This window comes from Camelus dromedarius, chromosome 2 (assembly GCF_036321535.1).
Source record: "Camelus dromedarius isolate mCamDro1 chromosome 2, mCamDro1.pat, whole genome shotgun sequence".
Taxonomy (NCBI): domain Eukaryota; kingdom Metazoa; phylum Chordata; class Mammalia; order Artiodactyla; family Camelidae; genus Camelus; species Camelus dromedarius.
In genome coordinates, this window is record NC_087437.1 from 5,444,604 (window position 1) to 5,466,025 (window position 21,422).

Sequence of the window (21,422 nt, forward strand, 5' to 3'; positions counted from 1 at the left end):
GAAATGACCCAGATGTCTGTCAACAGGTGAATGGAAAAACACACTGATAAATCCGTACACGAGACGACTGCTCAGAGGCACAACAGGAATGAACCACTGACATACCCAACAGCATGAACAACGAAATCGCAAAGTCAGTCAGTTGAGCGGGAAAAGCCAGACCCAAAAGACTCCATACCACAGGATTCCATCTACAGAAAACTCCAGCAAATAAAATCAGCGGCAGAAAGCAGATCGCTGGTTGTCTAGGGACAGAGAGTTGGGGAAAAGGAGAGACCCCAAAGGAGCAGCAGGACACTTTGGGGTGACGGGAACGTACTGCATCTCGATGAGGTGGTTCCATGGGTTTGAACACTTTACATGGGAGCGGTGTAGGCTGCTTAAATCATACTTCGGGAAAGTGAAAAGTTAAAAAAGAAATGAGATCAGGGAGCTAACGCCCTCCAACAGGACCTGGCACACAGCAGGCTCTCAACAAATGTCGGCTCCATTCTGGAGCAGCAACGAAAGAGAGCATCAGAACTCCTGGGAAGGGACTTGCGAGGCGGGCAGGGCCAGAGTCAGCAGGTGTAACAGGGTCTCTGAAGGTGGACTGGAACCCTGCCACTGAGGAGCCGCCGTTCCCAGCCAGAAAGCGCGGACAAGAAAGACGGACAGAAAGATGTGCAGGGCGTGGCTCTGCCCCCAAGGAAACACTCTTTTGAGTTTCACATACGACGGAATTAAAGTGTCACAAGGATGGTACTGACCAAGCGCAGGCGTGCAGAAAAGAGCCATTCCGGTGGGACGCATGTCCAGAAGGAGCAATTTCAGGTGGGTGGGATTTTGGCAACAGTGAGGGTGGGGCAGGCCCTGGGCAGGAGGAGGGGTCTGACCGTACTGGAAGGGAGGGTCCCGGTGGGGACAGCTAGCAAGGCCAAGGGCCCAGGCACCCTCACTCCGCGCACAAGTGAGGGGGTCCGCAGAGCCTGAGCCCCAGCTGGCATCTCCCCATCCTTTATCCAGGAAACCAGCCAAAGGGTTCGGTGTGATCAGATTTGTGCTGTACCCCACCCAGCACATCCCACCTAGAGGGCGACGTGGTAATTAGTTCAAACAGTCGTATCTTTCAACTCAGTCATTCCCAGGGAAATAATCAGAAATGCGCACCAAGATGTATGTACCACACTGCATATCACAGCATGATTTTTAACAGCCCAAAGCCCGCAACAACTCCCATGTCCAATGAAAGAGGACCATAAATAAATTACAGCACCCTGAGTGATCAAAGCGTATGTAGGCATTAAATCATGTTTTGGGAAACATCTGGAACGACAGGGTGTGTGCCTCACTATAGGATGTTAAGTTGCAAAAAAGTGGGATATAAAAATGTATGTCAAGGACTCATTCAGCAAGTATTTAGTGATTATCTACTGTGTGTCAGGCACTGTTTCCAGCACCGAGGACACAGCAGAGGATAAAAGAGACAATCCTGCACTCATCAGAAGGGAGTCTACCTTCTAATGAAGGAAGGCAGACAATAAACAAGGAAATGAGTAACAATAAGCAAAGTAAATAGCACGTTGACAGCAGGAAGTGCTACAGAGAAAATCCAGAGGGGAAAGGGCTGGGGAGTGGGGGGAAGCTAGAAATGTTCAACAGGCAGGAGGTCAGGAGGTTTCAGAGAGAAGGGGGATAAGGATTTGAACCAAGGGTCTATCTGGGAGGACTTCCAGGCAGAGGGGACAGCCAGTGCAAAGGCCCTGAGGGGGTGCGGGAAACAGGCAGAATACACAGGACAAACAGCAGGAGGATGAGGCAGAGGGAGGCTGGTGCCCTTCGGGGTGGGGGAACCCCAGCAGGGCTCTGAGCAGAAGAGGGACGGGACCTGGAGAGGGGCGAGTAGAGGAGCTGGGAGACCAGCTGGGGTTTTTCCAGGGTTTTCCTAACTTGTTTTGATGGACCTATGTCTACTTCATAGTCAGAAAACAACAGGTAATTCAATCAAAGAAAGCAGTGTGGGTACACAAGGCAGCAGAGAAACAAGGAAGGAGGCCAGGGGAACAGTTCAGAGAGGAGGGACGAAGCAGAAGGCGGCAGGAGGGCACGTGCTTCTGGAAGTTAACTCTTAAAAAAAGCTAAAAGTTCTCTTCTTAGTAATAAAAGAAATGTAACCACAGTGCAAAAAAAAAAAAAAATGAAAAAAAGAAAAAGAATTCCCCCATAATCTCAGCACCTGACAATCAGTATTTAACATTCTGCTGTATTTCCTTTCAATCTTGTTTCCCACAAATATAGATGGAGAGGACACTGCGGGCCATCCGAAAACCTAGTTTATGTGGTTCCCACTTGCAATTATTCCCCATTGGGCTTTCCCGTGTGCCAGTCTCCTCTCTGGCTGGGTAGGTAGCTTATGTAAACCAGGACCTGCTACCTGATTTCCCCACGACACCTCCCAACTCTCTGCACACAGTCGGTGCTCAGCAAATGCTCGGGATGAAAACACTGACCCGCACTTGCCAGTCACCCCGGGGCCACTGGGACGCTGGGGCGTGGCACAGCCAAGCCCAATGGACTAACAGTCTGGAAAGACACCGGCGGACAAGGGGTAGGGGGATCTGGGGGGGACAGGCGGCTAATATGAGGTGATGGGCCGACTATCCTTCCCCACGTGGCTTCCAGGACGCAGAGTCTGCAAATGAGTTGGCCTGTGGGCCAAACTCAACCCACCCACTTGTGCTATTAGGCTCACACATGTTTTTAAATTTGTAACCACTTAAATGGGTTGCTAGCATTCAAAAAGTGAAAGATGTCACCTAAAAATCTGTATTTTTATTTCTGTAAGCAGTGCCTTCTAGACAGCCCTTTAGTTCCCTCCCCCACCAGCCCCCACCACTGAGCTGAGCCGCATCCCCGCCCAGCCCGGTGCTGAGCCCCATCCTCACCAGCACTTAAGGTCGTGAAGTCCAGGAAGCGGTATTCATAGGACACGTCCACCTTGGTTTCCACCTGAGGCCTCTTCAACGTCGAATAGATGTTTCCAGGCCGTTTGTCATCACGTTTCTCCAACTTGTTCAATCCGCAACCCATTTCAGCAGCTGTCAGCAAAAAAAAAAAAAAAAAAAAAGAGGGGGATGATTTTTTTTCTCCGGAGGTGATGTTTTTAAACACCGTCGTAGAAAAGACCCCCATCATTTCCCTGAAGAACCCATGAAGAACTCAGCCTTCCTGAAACCGAGAGTACAATTTAGCCTGCGGCCTGAACACCAGGGGATGGAAGCTCAGTACTCAGGCTGGCTCCGCTCACTGATAAGATACCATTACCAGCCAGCCTGTGATTTTGAAATGACACCAGAAACATACCTGTTTTATATCATATTTTCCCTTATCTGGGGGAAATAATACCTCAGAGAGCCTCGGTTCCACTAGAACCCATATACAGGATTAAAAAATAGGATTTAAAAAGCAATAATGGGGCATTATGTTGTCAGCCCATCTGAAAAAAGAAAAAAAAAAACGAGATGTGTCACTTGGCTGTGGTTGCTAAGAGAAGATAATGAGTTGTTGTTACAATTTCCAAACTCCCAAGTCCTGTCTACCCTGGACAGGAATCATTTAGACAGGAATTTACATTCCCCAGCCATTTCTAAAAGCAGATGGCGGTATTTTTATGGGCCTGGTCTAAAAGTCCCTGTGTATTCTTTTTTAGACCAAAGGTTTGCAGGGACAGGGTACGCGTCCAATCCTCAGGGAGGGTCGTTTCAGACCCATGAAGACTGGATGAACGCTAAGAGCAGGGCCGAAGACACTGGAAGCAGAAACCCATGTGTATCAGAGCACAGATCTGTGGCTACGGTATTGGAAGAAAATGGAGAAATGTGAAAAGAACGTGCACACGAGGGCGGGCCGGGAGTCCAGTCTTCAGGGGATTGAAGACAACGAGGGTTCTCTGTTTACTTAGGCAGAGTGACATTCATGAAATGCCGTCTTAGCCTCTCCCCAGACTTCAGTGGGAGAGAGCTGCCTTTTGAGCACTCAGCATGATCAATCTCTCCCTTCTCCGGGGCCCCTGTGCTGTTATCGGGACATATTTCACAAAATATTAACTGGCCAAGAATATCACCAACAGAAACGTGGTGGCCACTTCCTCTTCAAGATAAGAATTTCCTCCCGCTTGATCCATTCATAAGGTACCCGGCTTCCTACGGCAATTTGGCGAGTTCCAGAAAAAACAAGAGGAACCTCACAAAAGCCATGAGGCCGTGGAGGGAGGGGCATGGAAGAGGCTGGTGCAGGGACAGCCAGGCTATTCTTTTCAGTAATTAAAAAGAGTCTGGAAGGATGGATGAGAACAGGAAGGTTTACTTATGCCTTAATAAGGGAACATTAGTGTCCAAAGGGCCAGCGCAGACATGATTTATGTGCAATCTGCATGAACTGATTACTCGTAAAATACTCTGCAGTTCTGCAGATATAATAGCTGATATGTACAGAGGCTGCACACTTAACTGCTAAAAAGTAAGCCAGCTGGCATCACTGGGGCAAAGCAGGAGAGAAATGGGCAGGGAGGACCCTAAGTGCTGGGGATCAGGTAACCTGGTGAGACGAGTACTGTCACTGCCGAAACAGAACTGGAAGTAACCCAGAGACTTTCCCAGTCACTCACTGGTCTTCCTCTCTATTAAGGTTTGAGTGTCTGGGGACTTCCTCAAAAATCTTCCCATTCTTGCTCTCCTCCTAAGTAAATTTCAGCATTAGAAATTCATTCCTTTGACAACACCCTATCTCGTATCACCTTTGAGTCTGCAAGTATCTCCCTGGGAAGGGCAACAAACCAAGCTCCTGGTAGCCATTAATACTTTAGTATGATTTAATTTCTTCTATCAAGGATAGGTTCACTGACAGCAGGAAAAAAAAAAAAGAGAGGATTCCAGGGATAAATATGAAAGACTCAGACAAATTTGGGGTTGGGGTGTATGCCAAAAAGTATTAGAAAAACTCCCAATTCATAACTTTGAATTTAAGGTTTCAGACTATCTCAAACTTGAGGTCTCTGCCCAAATTCACCCCAAAGGGCACCACGTTTGTCTCACAGGACACGATGAGGCTCTGGGCAAATCATCTATGTGATCAGACACAGTACCAGTCAGCCATACCAGCCAGGAACATAGCTGAATCCTTGAGGTCTCAAATTTTAGGGATTAATTTGTTTGGAGTGCATGCAACTCTGGTTAAGTAAATGCATCTAAAACACAGTTCCTCTGGGAAGAGAGGCATGCAGAGTCATCGCTAGCCACCCAAAGCTTAGTGTGAATGTGTTCCTCTTACTCATTCATGCAAGGGCCCTACCTTGCTTGCTACAGGCACACCCGTGTCCCTCCTGGTTCCCTCCTGCACTCTTCCACCAACCCCACCCCTGTCAAAACAGGAAAGACTTCTACATCACTTGAAAAATATCTACTGTAGTCCCTACTACGCTCAAACAAGTCAGTAAATCTAGCTTAGGAAAAGGAAAACAAAGATACAACAGTGCCTTCCAGGATGTTGTACATTTTGTAAACTTCACTATTGATGCTTTGAGGTTCCCAACCCCCGCTCATGTTAGAATCCCACAAGAAGTGGGGGCCAGGGCTGGGGCTGGGCCTCCGAGGGCAGTGAGAGGTGGAGGCAGAGGGAAGAGGGAAGGCACAGTCTCGCCCGATGCAGGCCGATGGTGCCCAGCGAGGCTGCACATCCTTATCGCAGACATTCAGTGCGTGTCTCAGCGGAGTCGAGGTCTCTAGTAGGGCAGAAGGTAAATGGTAAGCATGATGGGTTTTTTTTTAATATGGCTCTCAAAGGTAACACTCCTTCCATCGAGAGGTGGGGGTCTGCGTCACCTCCCCTGAATCTGGGCTCCTTGACTGCTTGCAACAGAAAGTGTTGGAATGATGCAGTGCCAGTTTCTGGACCCCAGCCTTGAGAAGCTGGGAGCATCCACTGCCCAACTCTTGGGACAGCTGCTCTTGGAACCCAGCCACCATGCCATGAGGAAGCCCAAGTAGCCCCAAGGAGAGGCCATGTGGGGAGGAATGGACAGCCAGCACCAAGCTGCCAGCCATCGGGCCAGTGAGCCGTCTTGGAAGTCAAACCTCCGCCTCCGGCAAGCCGCTGACATCATGTGTGGCAGCAGAGACAGGCTGTTTCCACCAGACCCGCCAAGACGGCAGACTCTGGAGCAGAAGACGCCATTGTTACTGTTTTCAGCCTCTCATTTTGGTGTGACTGGTCATGTAATAATAGCTAATCTACACCCCGAGTTTGCTCCAAATGACCATGGCCAGCTGCCTCCCCGGCCGGGCACCAGCCTGCAGTCAGGGGCCTGCTTCAGCCGTTCACCCTTGGACGACATCTGAGATGTTTCCAGTTTAGGTTAATTCTGAATAAAGTGGCTATAAACATTCATGTGAGGATTTTTCTTAAATAAATTCTTTTTTTTTTAATTGAAGTATATAGTCAGTTTAAAATGTTGTATCAATTTCCTGTTCACGGCCATCATGTTTCAGTCATCCGTATACATACATATATTCCTTTTCATATTCTCTTTCATTATAGGTTACTACAGGAATATTGGATATAGTTCCCTGTGCTACATATATATATATGTAGGACGTTTTTGTTTATCTATTTTATATATAGTAGTTAGTATCTGCAAATCTCAAACACCCAATTTATCCCTCCCCACCCCTTTCCCCTTCTGGTAACTATAGTTTGTTTTCTATGTCTATGAGTCTGTTTCTGTTTTGTAAATAAGTTCATTTGTGTCCTTTTAACTTTTTTTTACATTCCACATATGAGTGCTATCATATGGTATTTTTCTTTCTCTTTCTGGCTTACTTAACTTAGAATGATGATCTCCAGGTCCATCCATGTTGCTGCAAATAGCATTATTTCATTCTTTTTTATGGCTGAGTAGTATTCCACTGTATACATAGACCACAACTAAATATAATAATATACCCCAATGTTCACAGCAGCACTATTACAATAGCCAAGACGTGGAAACAACCTAAATGTCCATAGACAGATGACTGGATAAAGAAGCAGTGGTATGTTTATACACATGCAGATTTTTATGCAGACATAAGTTTTCATTTCTCTGGGGTAACACCCAGGAGTGCGATTGCTGAGTTGGACAGTAAGTGCAGGTCCTCCTCATGAATGACCCACTCAGGTGTCCAGACGCTGGCCTGGGAGAAGCCTGGTGGAAGGTGAGACCCTCTGGGAGCCCTGGGGTTAGAGCCCCTCTGCACCTGCTCACCCTGGGGCATTAGGTCCCTGGTGGGGTCATGACCAGTGGTACTGCTCCTGGCTACTTTTCCTTTTGTTGTGACTGTCTGTTTTGTAAAGAACACTTGCTAAAAATCACCCGTGTGCGATGATATTTTCCCACTACTTCTCTATGGTCCATCCAACCCCTAGAGCTCTGCCCCTCCAAATTCCTACGGTCACTTGACATTGACACCTAAAGTAAACCAGGTGACCTTTTTTACGTGTGACTTCACTGCTCAATCAGCTTTGATTATTTTACAGTCATACAGAGATGTTTTTCCTCTTTTTATGTCTTTTTGGAGGGTAATAAATTAGGTTTACTTATTTATTTTTTAGAGGAGGTCCTGGGGGTTGAACCCAGGACCTTGTGCATGCTAACCATTTGCTCTACCACTTGAGCTATACCTTCCCCCACTTCTTTTTCTGTCTTTATCGTCCCAAAGGACATCCCTGCACCCATGCGTTTGGGTCTCTCTAGCATCAAGGCATCAAGAAAAATCATCCAAGAGGTCTTCAAAGGCAGAAAAAAGAAAGGAGTCCTTTCCCCATTCCTAGGGTGAGACAGTGGGAGAAGAGACCAAGAAATATACTTATAGTTCTCGAGCAGAAACTGGTTAAAAGTAATTAGGAACTGGAGGCTGATTAGGGAGGAAAATAAGGAAACCACTGGAAGGGTCTGAGGCCCAACTACACGGAGAGGACACTAGACATTGCAAATGCCCCGTAAGTAAAGATCCTTCAGTGATGACATTCTGGAAAATCAATTCTTGCTGAATCAAACCTGGAAGGAGGCGTATCTTTGGTAGAAGGTGGGGCCAATTCATGCAGCCACCGTCAGTTCCACGGAGAAGGACTGTATGCTCCAAGATCTCACAGTCACTCATCCAACGCACATTTATTAAGGTCTGATTTGAGTCACGCCCTCAGTTAGGAAATATATAAGTGGAAAGACTCGGCTCTCCCCTCAAGGAGCTCACAGGTGACACTGAACAGATACACACGGGGCAGTGAGACTGGCTGTTGTAGAAGTCTGAGCAGAGCGCAGGACACACACAGGAAATCTCCATCATGGAAAACAGGGCTCATTGCCCTAGACTTGGCTCCAGAAAAGGTTGATCAGCAATAGGGCTCAATGCCATGGGCCACTTTAAATGTTGAAATGTTTACCTTTTGATTTTCAAAGTATTTCTAATTTGTTTTTAAAATATTTCCCAAGATGCCCATAAAATCCTAAAAAACCACTTCAAAAAAGGATTACACCCTTAAAAGATTTTTTTTTTTCAGCTAGGGTTTAAAAAAAAAATCCCTCAGTTTAAAGGTTCTTTTTTATCATCAGTGAGCATGCACGTATTTAAATAATGGGGGCAATAAAAGTAGTTATATTTTCAAATACAAATTAGTTTCATTAAGAGTGAGCCCTCACTCACCACACTAGCTGCTAATCTGAGGGTGACGGTAAAGCTAATTTTAACTGCCAACAGCTCCAGACAAGCAGCCAGAGGTGGGGCAATGATATGCAACAATGCTGGATCAGCTGCTACACTTATCCTTTATTTCTACACTCAAATCCCACATGTGAAGATGTAAGTGTGTTTATTGCATCATTCAGGCACCCAAAGTAAGCACTGGTGATTCAAATCAAGAAGCTTCCACAGAGTCAAGGATGTAGCTCAGTGGTAGACTGCATGCTTAGCATGCACGAGGTCCTAGGTTCAATCCCCAGTACCTCCATTAAAAAAAAAAAAAGTTTTTACATGATAAGAACATCTCTCTCCACCCAGAAATGTAAATAAAACCCAAAAATCCAATCAACCTTTCAGAATGCGTCAAATCTTGACATCCTACAAACCATCTAAGACAGAAGTCCCAGGAAAACTAAAACTGACCCCTTGGAAGTGTTCCTATTCCACACCAGGAAGAGGACAATCTACATGAAATGGGATTATTTCACGGTGCCACTTTTTAAAAAGTGCCTATGTGTGTATCAGTACATCAAAATCCACGTTCTTTCGTTAGCTGGCAAGACAGAGACCACAGCGTTCACAGAACTTTCCTCCGGGCCGTAAGGTCATGGGTAGCGTTTTCTTTATGGTTTTCTCTATATTTCAAGTTTTCTGTGCTGCATGTGCATTACTTTACTTTTCCAGCTGAAGACCACAAGGTGTATCACAGCCAGCCTCCAAGAGGGCCTTGGCTAACCCTCCTGGTGTGCACCCGTGGGCCCCTCCTCACTGAACAGGGCTGATCTGTGTAGCCAGGAGGATGTGGTGATGGATCAGCGTGATTTCCGAGGCGAAGCTGCAGGAGGTGCCATGGGCCCCACTCTGCTCTGTCTCGGCTCACTCACTCTGGGGGGAGCCAGCCCCCGTGTTGTGAGGACGCTGTATCAACCCCACAGAGAGGCCTCCACCCAACAGCCACGACCAACTCCACACCCAGGTGGGAGCAGACCCTCCGGCTCCAGGAAAAGCTTTCAGCCTGGCCTGCATCCTGATCGCAATCTCAAGAGAGACCCTGGGTCAGAACCACCCAGCTCAGCTGCTGCTGGATTTCTAGCTCACAGAAACCGTGGGAGAGAATAAATGTCTATGACTGTTTTCGGCGGCTAAGTCTGGGAGCCACGTGTCACACGGCAAAAGATAAGGCACGTGGGAAGAATGTGTATTCTGTTTTCACAGACATAGAGAACAAACTTATGGTTACCAGGGTGAAAGGGGATAGAAAGGGATAAATGGGGAAATCGAAAATTGCACCTCTTGGGGAATGATGGAAATGTTAGCTGTCTTGATTGTGGTGGTGGTTTCGTGGGCATTTACAGCTATCAAAATTCATCAAAGTAGACATCTGAAATATGTGTAGTTTACTGTACAGGAACCATACCACAATACAGGGGTTAAAAAATAAAATAAAATAAAGCTAAGGCAAACAAGGGGTCTTTACATTATCAAAAGAAAACACCTGCTTACCACCCCTCCCCACCCCACCCCACGTCTCGGTGGCATCTGATCCAGACTTTCTCTCCAGCCAGCCTCTATCACGACCACCCTTAACTCAAAAGAGCCCGCACCCCACCCCCCGCCCAGAAGAACCTGCTACTCAGAGTGTGGTCCTCAGACCAACAGCCCTGGCACCACTGAATCCGCATTTCCACACGTGACTCACTCAAGTCCGAATCGCAGGAAAGCTGGAGCAGCCCTGGGCTGGGCTGTTCCCTACCCTGGATGCACGCTGCAATCATGGGAGAGATGTTTCGACGTCCTGATGCCCAGGCATTTGGGGGTGGGGCCCAAGCATCATTCTTTTAAGATCGCCCTAAGTGTTTCTCACTGACATGCCAGGCGGAGACTCAACGCTCTCAGAGCAAACCCCGTCTTTTCCAACTCCTGACCCTCTCCGATCTCCTAACACCCAGGCCCCAGAGGCCTGGGGTCTCTCTTAAGCTGCTGAGCTGGGGCTGAGAAGCACAGTCTAGAAGAACGTGGCCTCGCTCACCCCTGTGGTCCCACCCCCACCTATGAATCTCTCCGGACCTGACACTCTCCCTTCCCAGGCTCTCTGCTGCCCTCGCAAACACAAGCGCACCCCTAAATTCTACCCCAGCTTCCTGTCCTGCTCTCTTAAAATTACTTTCACTATAAACCATGCCAGACATATGAATAAGGAGAGAAAATGAGACATCTATGTACCCAGTACCCTGACTGAACAAATTTTATTTGCTCACACTTTTTATTTTTGAAGAAATATGACTTTTGGGATGCAGCCCTCATGTGCCTCCCTTTGTCCCAGATCTTCTGTCTCTGTTCTTACTCTTATACAAGGTACACATAACACCGAGAACAATTCCGGGTGAAGCTTCCGAGATTTCCAGGTCCGGACATCCCCAGTTCACAGCATCCCCAGGCTAAAATCCACATCTCCAGTTCACTTGCTTTTTTTTTTTTGGTGTCTGGAATTTGCTTTTATGTAATTTTTTTCACTTTTTTTCATTGAGTAATAGTCATTTTACAATGCTGCGTCAAATTCCAGTGTAGAGCACAATTTTTCTCCAGTTCACTTTATTAAGTAGTCAGGTCCAAACAACTCAGTAGCCTTTTGAAAGAACAGAATACACAAGGTGAAAGAAAAAAAACCTCTTCTCTCTTCACCCTTAAGTTCCCATAATTACTAATGGGCTGTGCGCATCTGTTTGGCACCAGGCAACATCTCAGAGCTGGGAATCCCATTGGACACCACCAGCCTCACTTCCTGTTCTGCAGTCATTTCCTTAGCGACCACCCAACATCCAGCCTTGCAAAGCTATGAAGTCATCGCAAGGAAGGCGGGGCCCTCTGACGTGGATGTGTGCACTCCCTTGCGCTGGCTGTGAGTGTGGTGTCCAACATGGCAAGTATCACCATGCTTCCCTCTAAAACCTAAACCATCCCTTGCCGTAGCGCCCTGTGCAGTTTGGGAACCTCCCATATAGGGACTCGCTGTGTCATGGCTCAAAAACGTCACACAATTGCATCATCTCCTCCTTTGCTATCAGAACCCCTCCTAGCCTGACTTCTCTCTGACTCTCACAGAACATGCTCACAGACCCATTTCAGCATCTTCACTTGGAACTTTCCCGGCACGTCTGGATGAATACACCCCAAAGAGAATGCAACATCCTGCCCTAAAGCCTGTCCTTCCTCCTGGGTTTCTGCGGGTGGTACCACTGCCCTCGATCTCATCCAGGCTCCAGACGCCAGGTATCAGCCTCCTCCTGCCACCATTCTCACCCTTGCAGCTAGCGGGGTGCCAAGCGCTGGGGACACTTCCCATCCCGCCACTGCCTCCTCCGGACTGTCGGCAGCCTTCCTCTCCCCCGGCTCCCCTGGTCTCTCATCCACCTGATGCCTAGCATCAGTGTTTGCCAGGTCCACCATTCTGCACACACAAGTGGCTCAAAGAGCAGAAATCACACCTGCTGCCCAGCTTGGAGTCCTCAGCCTGGACCTCACCCACCCTCCCTCCTTCCCAGCCCTGCAGCCTCTGCTCCCTGCACGTACCCTGGAACCGGGCTGGGCTGAGCCAGTGCTGTCCTGCCTACACAGCAGGCTTCCAGACACCCTTCCTTTACCTCCACTTGACCCCCCGCCTGACACCCCTTTCCCTGCCATCTCCACCTTTTGTACTCAGGTCAGAGACACAGAACCAGGAGGATAGCGCGCACGTGCGCGTGTGTGTGTGTGAGAAGAAATCTACAGAGATCTATGGAGAGGGAAGTCAGGGCAGATTTGTTTAAAGGACTTGTTTTTGGGCTTGGCAGCTGGCCAGTCCAAAATCTACAGGGCCGAATAGCAGCCCAAAAACCCAGGGAAGTGGTGATGGCAGACCCGAGTCCCAGGGCTGCCTAGAGGCAGAAATCCCTCCTTACTCCTCGGGAGACCGCAGTCCTTTCTCCTAAGTCCTCGGACTGGCTGGACGAAGTCCACTCATATTACGAAGGGTGACCTGCTTTACGAATTCAAACGTTAATCACATCTTTCAAAATCCCCCGCAGCATCACTTCCACTGACTGCCATTTGAGCAGAAACCGCCGCCTAGCCAACCTGATACGTACAATTAACCATCACGCCCTCCCTCAGCACATGTCCAACTGCTGGGGCACCAAAGTGAACCAGGGGACACAAAACAAAACAGAACAAGAACAGCCCCGCCCTCACGGACCTTAATTTCAGGAGCAGAGAAACAGATACTAGACACATTAAAAATAATGAATGAAGTTTTCATCTTAAAAGCACATCACGTAAAGACACGTGAGGCAGGGAAGAGGGATCGCAAGTACAGGGGAGGAGGCGCAATTTTAAAGAGCCCTCAGGGCAGAATTCCCCTGGAAGGTGACAGTGAGCAAGATCCCAAGGAAGGTGACAGAGCAATAAGGGGGCAGGTGCCACTGGCATGGTGGCCGCAGGTGCAAACGGCCGGAATGTCCCGGAGCTGCCCAGGTAGGTGGGGCCGGGCAGCCGTGGTCAGGATTCTGGCTTTGTCCCAAGTGAGATGGGAGCCCTCAGGTGGTTTCCAGCTCAGGGAAGACATAATCACTCTGACCCTGGGAAAAGGGAAACCAGATGGTGATGAGGAGGGCGCCGCAGCTGAATTCTGGATACGTTTTGAAGGCAGGCAGTGGGATGGACTGGTGGTTTGGAAACAGGTCATGAGAAAAAGAGAGCACCCTAGACGCTTCTAGGGTCTGTGACCTGGGAGGCTGGGGCGGCCCTGGGAGGGGCAGCTGGACAAGGAGAGACGGAAGTTTGCTTTGGATGTGTTAACTCCGTCCAGGTGGAGGTGGTGTGGACCAGTCCTGAGTTCAGGGGAGAGCCCTGGGGCTTTGGGGATGGCCTCGTCCTCCCAGGGACAGCAAACTTCTCGAAGGCAGCCACATCTCTTTTGTCCCCAACAGCAGCTATCCCGATGCCCTGCCCCAACAATGGACAATAAGTACCTCCTCCATCAACATTCTTTGGGAGTACGACAGGTGCCTATCATCCGGGACGTTTCTGGATGGAATATTAGCCTGTCACCCTCAAGTTCACCCTCCTAACAGCACAGCATAGCATACGGCTCTCAAGCCGGACCACTAGCTGAGTGACCACCAGGAAGCCACTTAGCCTCAGGGTTCTCAACTCTGAAATGGGGATAACCGCAGAACCCACCTGTAGGGGGAGAACTAAATACGAGACTACTGGGCAGGGCTTGGAAGAGCCCAGGCACCCAGAGAAAGCTGCCTACGTGTTAACTGTTGTCAGCACCAGCACTAGTGTGACTTGTTCTCCAGTATAAAGACTCCTGTCAACCTGACATCATTACACCACACTGAATGGTGCTCATAAAGTGTCCCAAGACACTGGAGAAGTCCCGAAAGACCTCTCTAAATTAAGGAAGTATTTACATGAAGAGTCTGATGTCCTGTACTCTGTATTTCTGAAATTCGGTTACACCTGATACGGCCGTGTTCCATCAACCAGAGTCTGCGATGCATCTGATCTTTTCTCATTCGACTTCATGGATAAGGTCTATTATAAACATTTCTCCAAATCTGGGGAATTTGGGAGTTCTTCCACAAAACTTGAAGGCTTCCCCAGCAGTACTTCCTCGGGGTGAAACACTAAGTAGGGAGTTCACACACACACACACACGAACAGAAACTGATGATCCTCTGCAAAGAATAAATGCCGTCCATCCAGGGGCATCTGGATGGGCCAACGGGATATTTCAGTTGTAAAAGCCAAACCAAATTGTCAGTGATGTGCAGCCGGCTTGCTGCTTAAAAAAGTGTGGAAACAGCCAATACAGCCTCATAAAGTAACATAAGAATTGATGAGTCTCAAACATGCTGGGCAAACAGAGCTGATGCTGACTCCCCAGCCCTGATGGGTCTGGGGGTCCCTCTCCTCTGAACCGACCCTAAGTGGTGGACACCGTGGAGGAGGGGAGAGCCGAGCACCCTCCCCACCACCATTCACCACCAGGCATGATGCTGCGGGCCCTCCAGCACCCCCAACCCACGGGGACAGGCCAGACCCAGGAAAACGCCCAACCAGCTCGCAGGTGCCCCAGACGGTGTCTCCTCCACCTCAGTCTTGGCAGGTAGCCATCACACATACAATGCAACCTGATTTTCTAGCTCTTTGGTTCTGGCCCCGCTGAGAGCGATTTTTCTTCCTGAATTCCACCCAGGTAGGGAGTAAGTCCCACAGATGCATATTTAAAAGCTGAACAGAATTCTTATTTGGAGAGCGAGGAATTAACAGGACTCAAGCCGTGGCCAGAGCTTGCCAGCGTACCGATCTTTTCAGAGAAAGCATCTTGGTAAAATACACGGTGATGATAACGAAAGCCCCTCTGGGGGCCCAGGAAAAAAGGGAAACTCAAACTGATGTCAAAACCTGAATGTGAATGGGAGGGAAAAAAATCACACACACACAAACACACACACACACACACACACACACACACAAAGACACACACACCTTTAAAAGGTAAACATAAAAGAAATGTCTGGCTACATTTATCTCTTTGTCAGTGAAAAATAGCCAAGAGCGTTGCCAATTCTTAAGCTGAAGGGAAAAAGAGATGTGCTTACTGTCGAGTAACACCATCAAACAGAACTTCCAGCGAGGATGAAAATACTGTACATCTGTCCTGCCCGACTCGGCAGCCAACAGCCCCATGTGGCCTTAGAGCCCCTGAAAGGTGGTCAGTGAGACTGTGGAACAAAATTTTTTACTTTATTTCATTTTAATTCATTCATACTTAAATGTAAATAGCTACATGTAGCTGGCTACTGTACTGGACAGCTCAGAGACAGACACTCAAACCAAACAGCTGGCAATGTCTTTCTTTCCCTACAATAAAATGACAGTCATCATCAACCAATAACATCTTAAGTTGTCACCAAAATGCATACCTCTGTCTAGGCCTCAGATCTCAGAAAGCTTAAAACAAAATGAAAAAGAAAAAAGACTTAAGAAAGTGATTCCAAATACACAAACAGCTCATACAACTCAATAACAAAAAAGCAAACCACCCAGTGAAAAAATGGGCAGAAGACCTAAACAGGCATTTCTCCAAAGAAGACATACAGCCGATAAGCACATGAAAAGATGCTCAATACCGCTAATTATCAGAGAAATGCAAATCAAAACTACAATGAGGCATCACCTGACACCAGTCAGAATGGCCATCTTTTAATAAAAGTCCACAAATGATAAATACTGGAGAGGGTGTGGAGAAAAGGGAACCATCCTATCACTGTTGGTATGATTGTAAATTGGTGCAGCCACTATGGAAAACAACATGGAGATTCCTTAAAAGACCAAAAACTTAACCCAGCAATCCCACTACTGTGCGTATTTCTGCAAAAGAGGAAAACTCCAATTCAAAAAGATACATGCACCCCAATGTTCACAGCAGCACTATTTACAATAGCCAAGACATGGAAGCAACCTAAGTGTCTACCAACAGATGACTGGATAAAGAAGCTGAGGTATATTTATACAATGGAATACTACTCAGCCATAAAAAACAATAAAGTAATGCCATATGCAGCAACAAGGATGGACCTAGAGATCGTCATACTAAGTGAAGTAAGTCAAAGGGAGAAGTGCAAATATCATACATGATATCACTTATATGTGGAATCTAAAAAAATATATATACAAATAAATTTATTTACAAGCCAGAAACAGGCTCAAACATAGAAAACAAAAGTACGGCTACCAAAGTGAAGGGATAAATTAGAAGGAGTTTGGGATCAGCAGATACAAACTACCATGTATAAAGTAGATGAACAACATGGTCCTACTGTACAGCACAGGAAGCTCTTTTCAATATCCTATAATAACCTATTATGAAAAAGAATATATATATATGTATAAAAAACTGAATCACTATGCTGTACACCAGAAACTAACATTGTAAATCAACTACACTTCAATAAACAAAAAAAAAGAAACTTTTTATTAAATTAAAAAAGAGAGTGATTCCAGGGTGCCATTTCTTGCAACTCTGTTCCACCTCTCCAGTTAACACTTCTATTCTACGATGGCTTCATGCATCTGGAAATCTGTGCTTGCAGATGGAATCTGCATTTGCAAAACCAGAACATCCCAATCTCTTCCCTTAATGTCTAGGAAACATGAAAATGTGAACTCAGGGCAAGTTACTTAACCTTGCTAAGTGTCAGTTTCCTTAAGGCCAAAATGCATATAATAACAGTATCCGCCTTTCACAAGGACAACACTCAGGAACTTCACGCAACGTGCTTGACAGCGCCTGGTGAGGAGTGGGCACTTGGCAAGGGAGTAGCTATGATTATTATTTTGCTAAGAACAACAGTAAAATCTGTAATAAAATAAGAACGGTGCTACTAGAATGAAAGTTCACAGTTGGCACAGTTTTCCTAACACTTTGGACCTCTTTCCCAGGCCACAGTAAAATATGTCTTGGGGTCCTGACATCTCAGCCCTCCCTGTCCCCCTCCTGAGAGGCAGTCACCCAGAGGGGTACTGAGAGTCGCAGGACTCATTCGGGGCCCCTGCTCTGTGGCAGGCGCCGTACTAGGCTGTGGGATGAGGAGAACAGTCCCCCACACACAGCCCAGTGTCTTAGGACTCAGTCCTATTTGTCATCTGACCCCACTGAGACCCACCGGCGAGATGCAAAAACTTCATCCTGGGGACCCAATCAGGCAGGAGGCTCAATTCCTGTTTCCTGGATCAGCCAAACCAGGTCTGGCTACTGGTCCACTGACAGGGACTAAGGTGTAAGGGGACCCCAGGGGGAACAGCCCATGTTCTCTGCCAGGACAATAAGGGGGTGTTGACAGGCCAAAACACTTGGACAGGAGAGCTGTTCTTAGAGCCTTCAAAAACCTCAACTCTGATCTACCTCCCAAAGCAGACATCACCACTTTCAACAACCAGCTGCACAGGCCGGTGAGATCCAACAGGAATCTCCACCAGGTTCACAGAAACCAGACCAACAGGCCAAAAATCCCCCAGGACTTTTGAAGCAGAAGTTTCGTGGAACTTCTTGAGGGTTATTTTTCTTTATATAGAAAGCACTCAATCTTCTTTCATAATCAAGGGTATGTTCCCCTGTGGAATTCCCTTCTCTGAAGATCTCTAAAAATAAAATATTTGTCTGATTGTCTGCAATAATTTAAGAGTAAACCCATTTCCTGGAAGAGTCAGGGACCTTTCTCAGCTCCTCCACCTATGGAAACAACGTGATTCAGATGGTTTTGGGTGGTCCCAATTTCTGGCCCCCTCTGGCCCCGGAAGAACACTGGTCGACCACGCTCCTGACTTTGGGAGAGGAAAATCAGTGGTCGTATCTGGAATCTCACATTTGGCTTCTTTGCTGGTGGGAGTGCAAAATGGTACAACCACGCTGGGAAAAAGGTCTAACAGTTTCTTATAAGGTGTACATACATCTTTTTTATGCCCCAGCAACCCCACTCCATTCACCCACGAGACGGGACAGCGTATATCCCCAGAAAGACTTGTACACAAATATTCATCACAGCTTCATTCACAGTCCCCTACCCCCAAACCTGAGAATAACTCACATGTCCATCAACAGGGGAATGCAAAAACACAATGTGGTAGAGACCTAGCCTGGAATATAACCTAGCAATTGAAAAAAAAAAAAAAAAAAAAGACCAAATGACTGGTACTTAAAACATGGATAAATCTCTAGGAAGTTCAAGACCAGTCTAAACGAACTTGGAGTGAGAAACAACCAAAGCAGCCGGTTGCCACATAAGGGGTCGGGGCAGGGACTGACTGGGAATGGGGGTGAAGGAACTTTCTGGGGGTGACAGCTACATTCTCTATCTTGATACTGAGGTTACACAGGTGCACGCGTCTGTCAAAACATTATGCAAATGTTACTCTCAAGGTTTGCACATTTCACCATATGCATATATGTATGTATATATAAATTCACCCTATGTATAAATTTTACCTTAGGAAAATCATGTGCATAGATTGAATAATAAAATGTGTGCTGAAATGTTTCGAAGTGATCTGGACCAATGTCTGTATTTTAATTTAAAATACATAAAACAATAATGGTCAGGTGTATAATAAAGCCAATACTGGAAAATCACAGAGTCTAGATATGGGTATTTGGGTGGTCAATGTTCTCGCCACTTTTCTGTATTTTTTAAAACAAGATGGGCAGGGAAAAGCGTTCCAGTGCCCTCTCCTCAGCCCACCAACTTAGCAATTGAGCAAGACACCAATGACCACCAAGACATGGGTTCCTTTAATTTCAATTCTGTTTAAAAGTTAGGACTGGAAGAACACAAGTGGCTTTACAGGAACTCCCATCACTCATGCCAAAGATTTTCTGCCTGCTTCCCTACAGACAAAGCAATTATTTGAACGGAAGCCAAAAATTCCTGCTTAAGAGGGAGAAAAAGAACTCACTGACTTGTACCCCCAATTTATTCCCTTTCAATTCTTGCACCAAATCTATTAGCTCACTGCACCCCACTTCCATCTGCCCCATGTCCATGCAGCCAAAAGACAAACAAAAGAGAAACCAACCCAGTGACTTGCTATACAAAACGCAGCCAGTGAATGACGTCCCAGCTCTCTGGCCAGAAACCCCACCAAAGGCAGAAGAGGAGGCAGAGCTCCATCCGAGGTTAAAGTGATTTCACTGAGGTTAGCACACACGCAGCAAAGAGCCCCAAACAGCCTGCTGCTTAACCCTTCTGTGGGATGGTGACATCTGGGGTCACTTGAACTTGGTGGGGAATTCAGCTGTTCAGAGGGACAAATTAGGAATCCCTGCCGCCAGGGGACACGTGGGGTGTAGGGCACGCCCCACCCACAGGCCCAAAGGTCGCTCACATTACGCCTGTCCTTCCGCCTGGCAGGGCCTCACTTATCCTGAGATGACACAGGATAGCAGGGACTGGAAGACTCCTGGCAGGACTGCACCCAGCATCTGAAAACAGCTGTACTAATTACAAGAAGAGACTGTTGCTGGGAACCGGGGCAGCCACTCAAATGCAGGGATTGGTGTCAGACTTATTTTTTTGTTTAATACTTTTTGTTTGTTTGAAGCCCCCTAAGGAACTCACAGACACCATCGAGGGTGCCTGGGATCAGCCACAACGCACAGGGCAGCAATCAACAGGGAGGCAGCGTGCCCAAGGAGTGCACCTTGGCCTCCACGCCGTTCTCGCGGTTCTCGCTACCAAAGACACTCTAGGTCAAGGGCACAGCCCTGGCCCAGGAGGGGGCTGTGCATGGCGGGCCACCAGGCTTCCAGAAAGAAACGCCGCCACCACCCCCGCCCTGACCCTGGAGCCTAGGAAAGTGGATGAGGACGAGGGGGAAAACAACAACAACAACAACAACAAAAACAACCCTACAGAGGGAAATGCCCGTTTTCAGGGCCGGGGACTTCCCGTGCCCCGAGTCTCTGGGCGTCCAGTAGCCCTGTCGCTTCCTCTGAACGCGCCGCAGGTCTGTTCCCGCCCATCCAGCACCCCTGCCCCGGGAACAAGCCCCTGTCCCAGGGCGCACATGGAAGGGCCGGGAGGAGTCTCCACCCCACCTCACCCCAGCCCACCCCAGCCTCGCGCCCTCCCGAACCTGGACTCCGCGGCCAGCCTGACCTTTGCCGAGCACCCCAGGCAGCAGTGTCCTAGACCCACCTGTAGCCTCGGAGCTTCCCTCCGCTTCCTTCCTAGGCGTCCTCGAGCATGAGGAATCCACGATCCCCAACAGACTGCTCTGAGGTGCCTCTCCCCATAGCGCGCCAGATATGATTTTTTTTTTAACCAAAAAGTTGGCCCAAGACCCCTGCGTCCCATGGCTCCGGGCCCGACCCCATCCAATCCCGGCCGGGGGCGCGGGGGACCGAGGAAGGTGGCCCTCGGGCAGCCCCGGCGCCTGGGAAGCACGCCGAGCCCCGGCAACCTGCAGGGAGGCGCCCCGTGGGGCTCCCCCTGCCCGCCGGGGTCCCGCTCCGCCGGCGCCCGCCTCCGCCCCAGTCCTGCAGGCGCGCACCTACCGTTCTGGACGAGCCGAGGAGAAGGCGCGGGCGCGGGCTCCCGGAGACAGCGTGTTCCGTCCCGGGAGGAAAGTTTGTGCCATGCAGAGGCGGCGGCGCGGGGAAGGCGTGGGCGCCGGTGGGTGGGGACCGGGGAGGCGGCGCGGCGTGCTCGTGGGTCCGTCCCTCCCGCGACTCGTGCGTCCGTCTGTTCCTCCGAAGAGCCCGCGGCCGCCGCGCTCCCGCTCGCTGCGCCCTGAGCCCGGCGCGCTCCGGCTCCAGCCCCGACGCGCCCCCGTCGCCGCTGCGCGTCCGCCGGCTACACTTCCTCTTCCTCTGAACTCATGTGCAAAATATGCTGCGCTGCATCTTCGGGGGAGCTGCGCGGCCCCTGACAGCCGCCGCCTCAGCAGCCGGCCCGCCCCGCGCCCGCTCCGCGCTCCCTCCGCGCCGCCGCGTCCACGAGGCCCGCAACCTGCGCGCTACGCACGCCGCCCCCGCCGCCCCCGCCCCCCGCCGCCAGCGACCCTGGCGGTCCTTTGGCTCGGAGGTCAGAGGCTCGCTCACCCACCCACCCTCTCCACCCCTCC

The 21,422-nt window shown here is 48.8% G+C and overlaps 1 protein-coding gene across 2 annotated transcripts in view; it reads right to left on the reverse strand.

Annotated features, from left to right (window-relative positions):
- Positions 1–21,146, reverse strand: part of RFTN1 (raftlin, lipid raft linker 1) — a 177,748-nt gene extending 156,602 nt beyond the window's left edge. The window contains exons 1-2 of one of the 2 annotated variants that reach the window (XM_031469711.2): positions 20,854–21,146; positions 2,925–3,077 (exon numbers count right to left, since the gene is read on the reverse strand). In XM_031469711.2, the coding sequence (XP_031325571.1) occupies positions 2,925–3,069 (145 nt within the window). In that variant the 5' untranslated portion in view covers positions 3,070–3,077; positions 20,854–21,146. Of the gene's footprint in view, positions 1–2,924; positions 3,078–20,494; positions 20,585–20,853 lie in introns of those variants that run through there. The other variant, XM_031469661.2, reaches the window with a different exon arrangement.
- Positions 21,147–21,422: the final 276 nt, after the last annotated feature.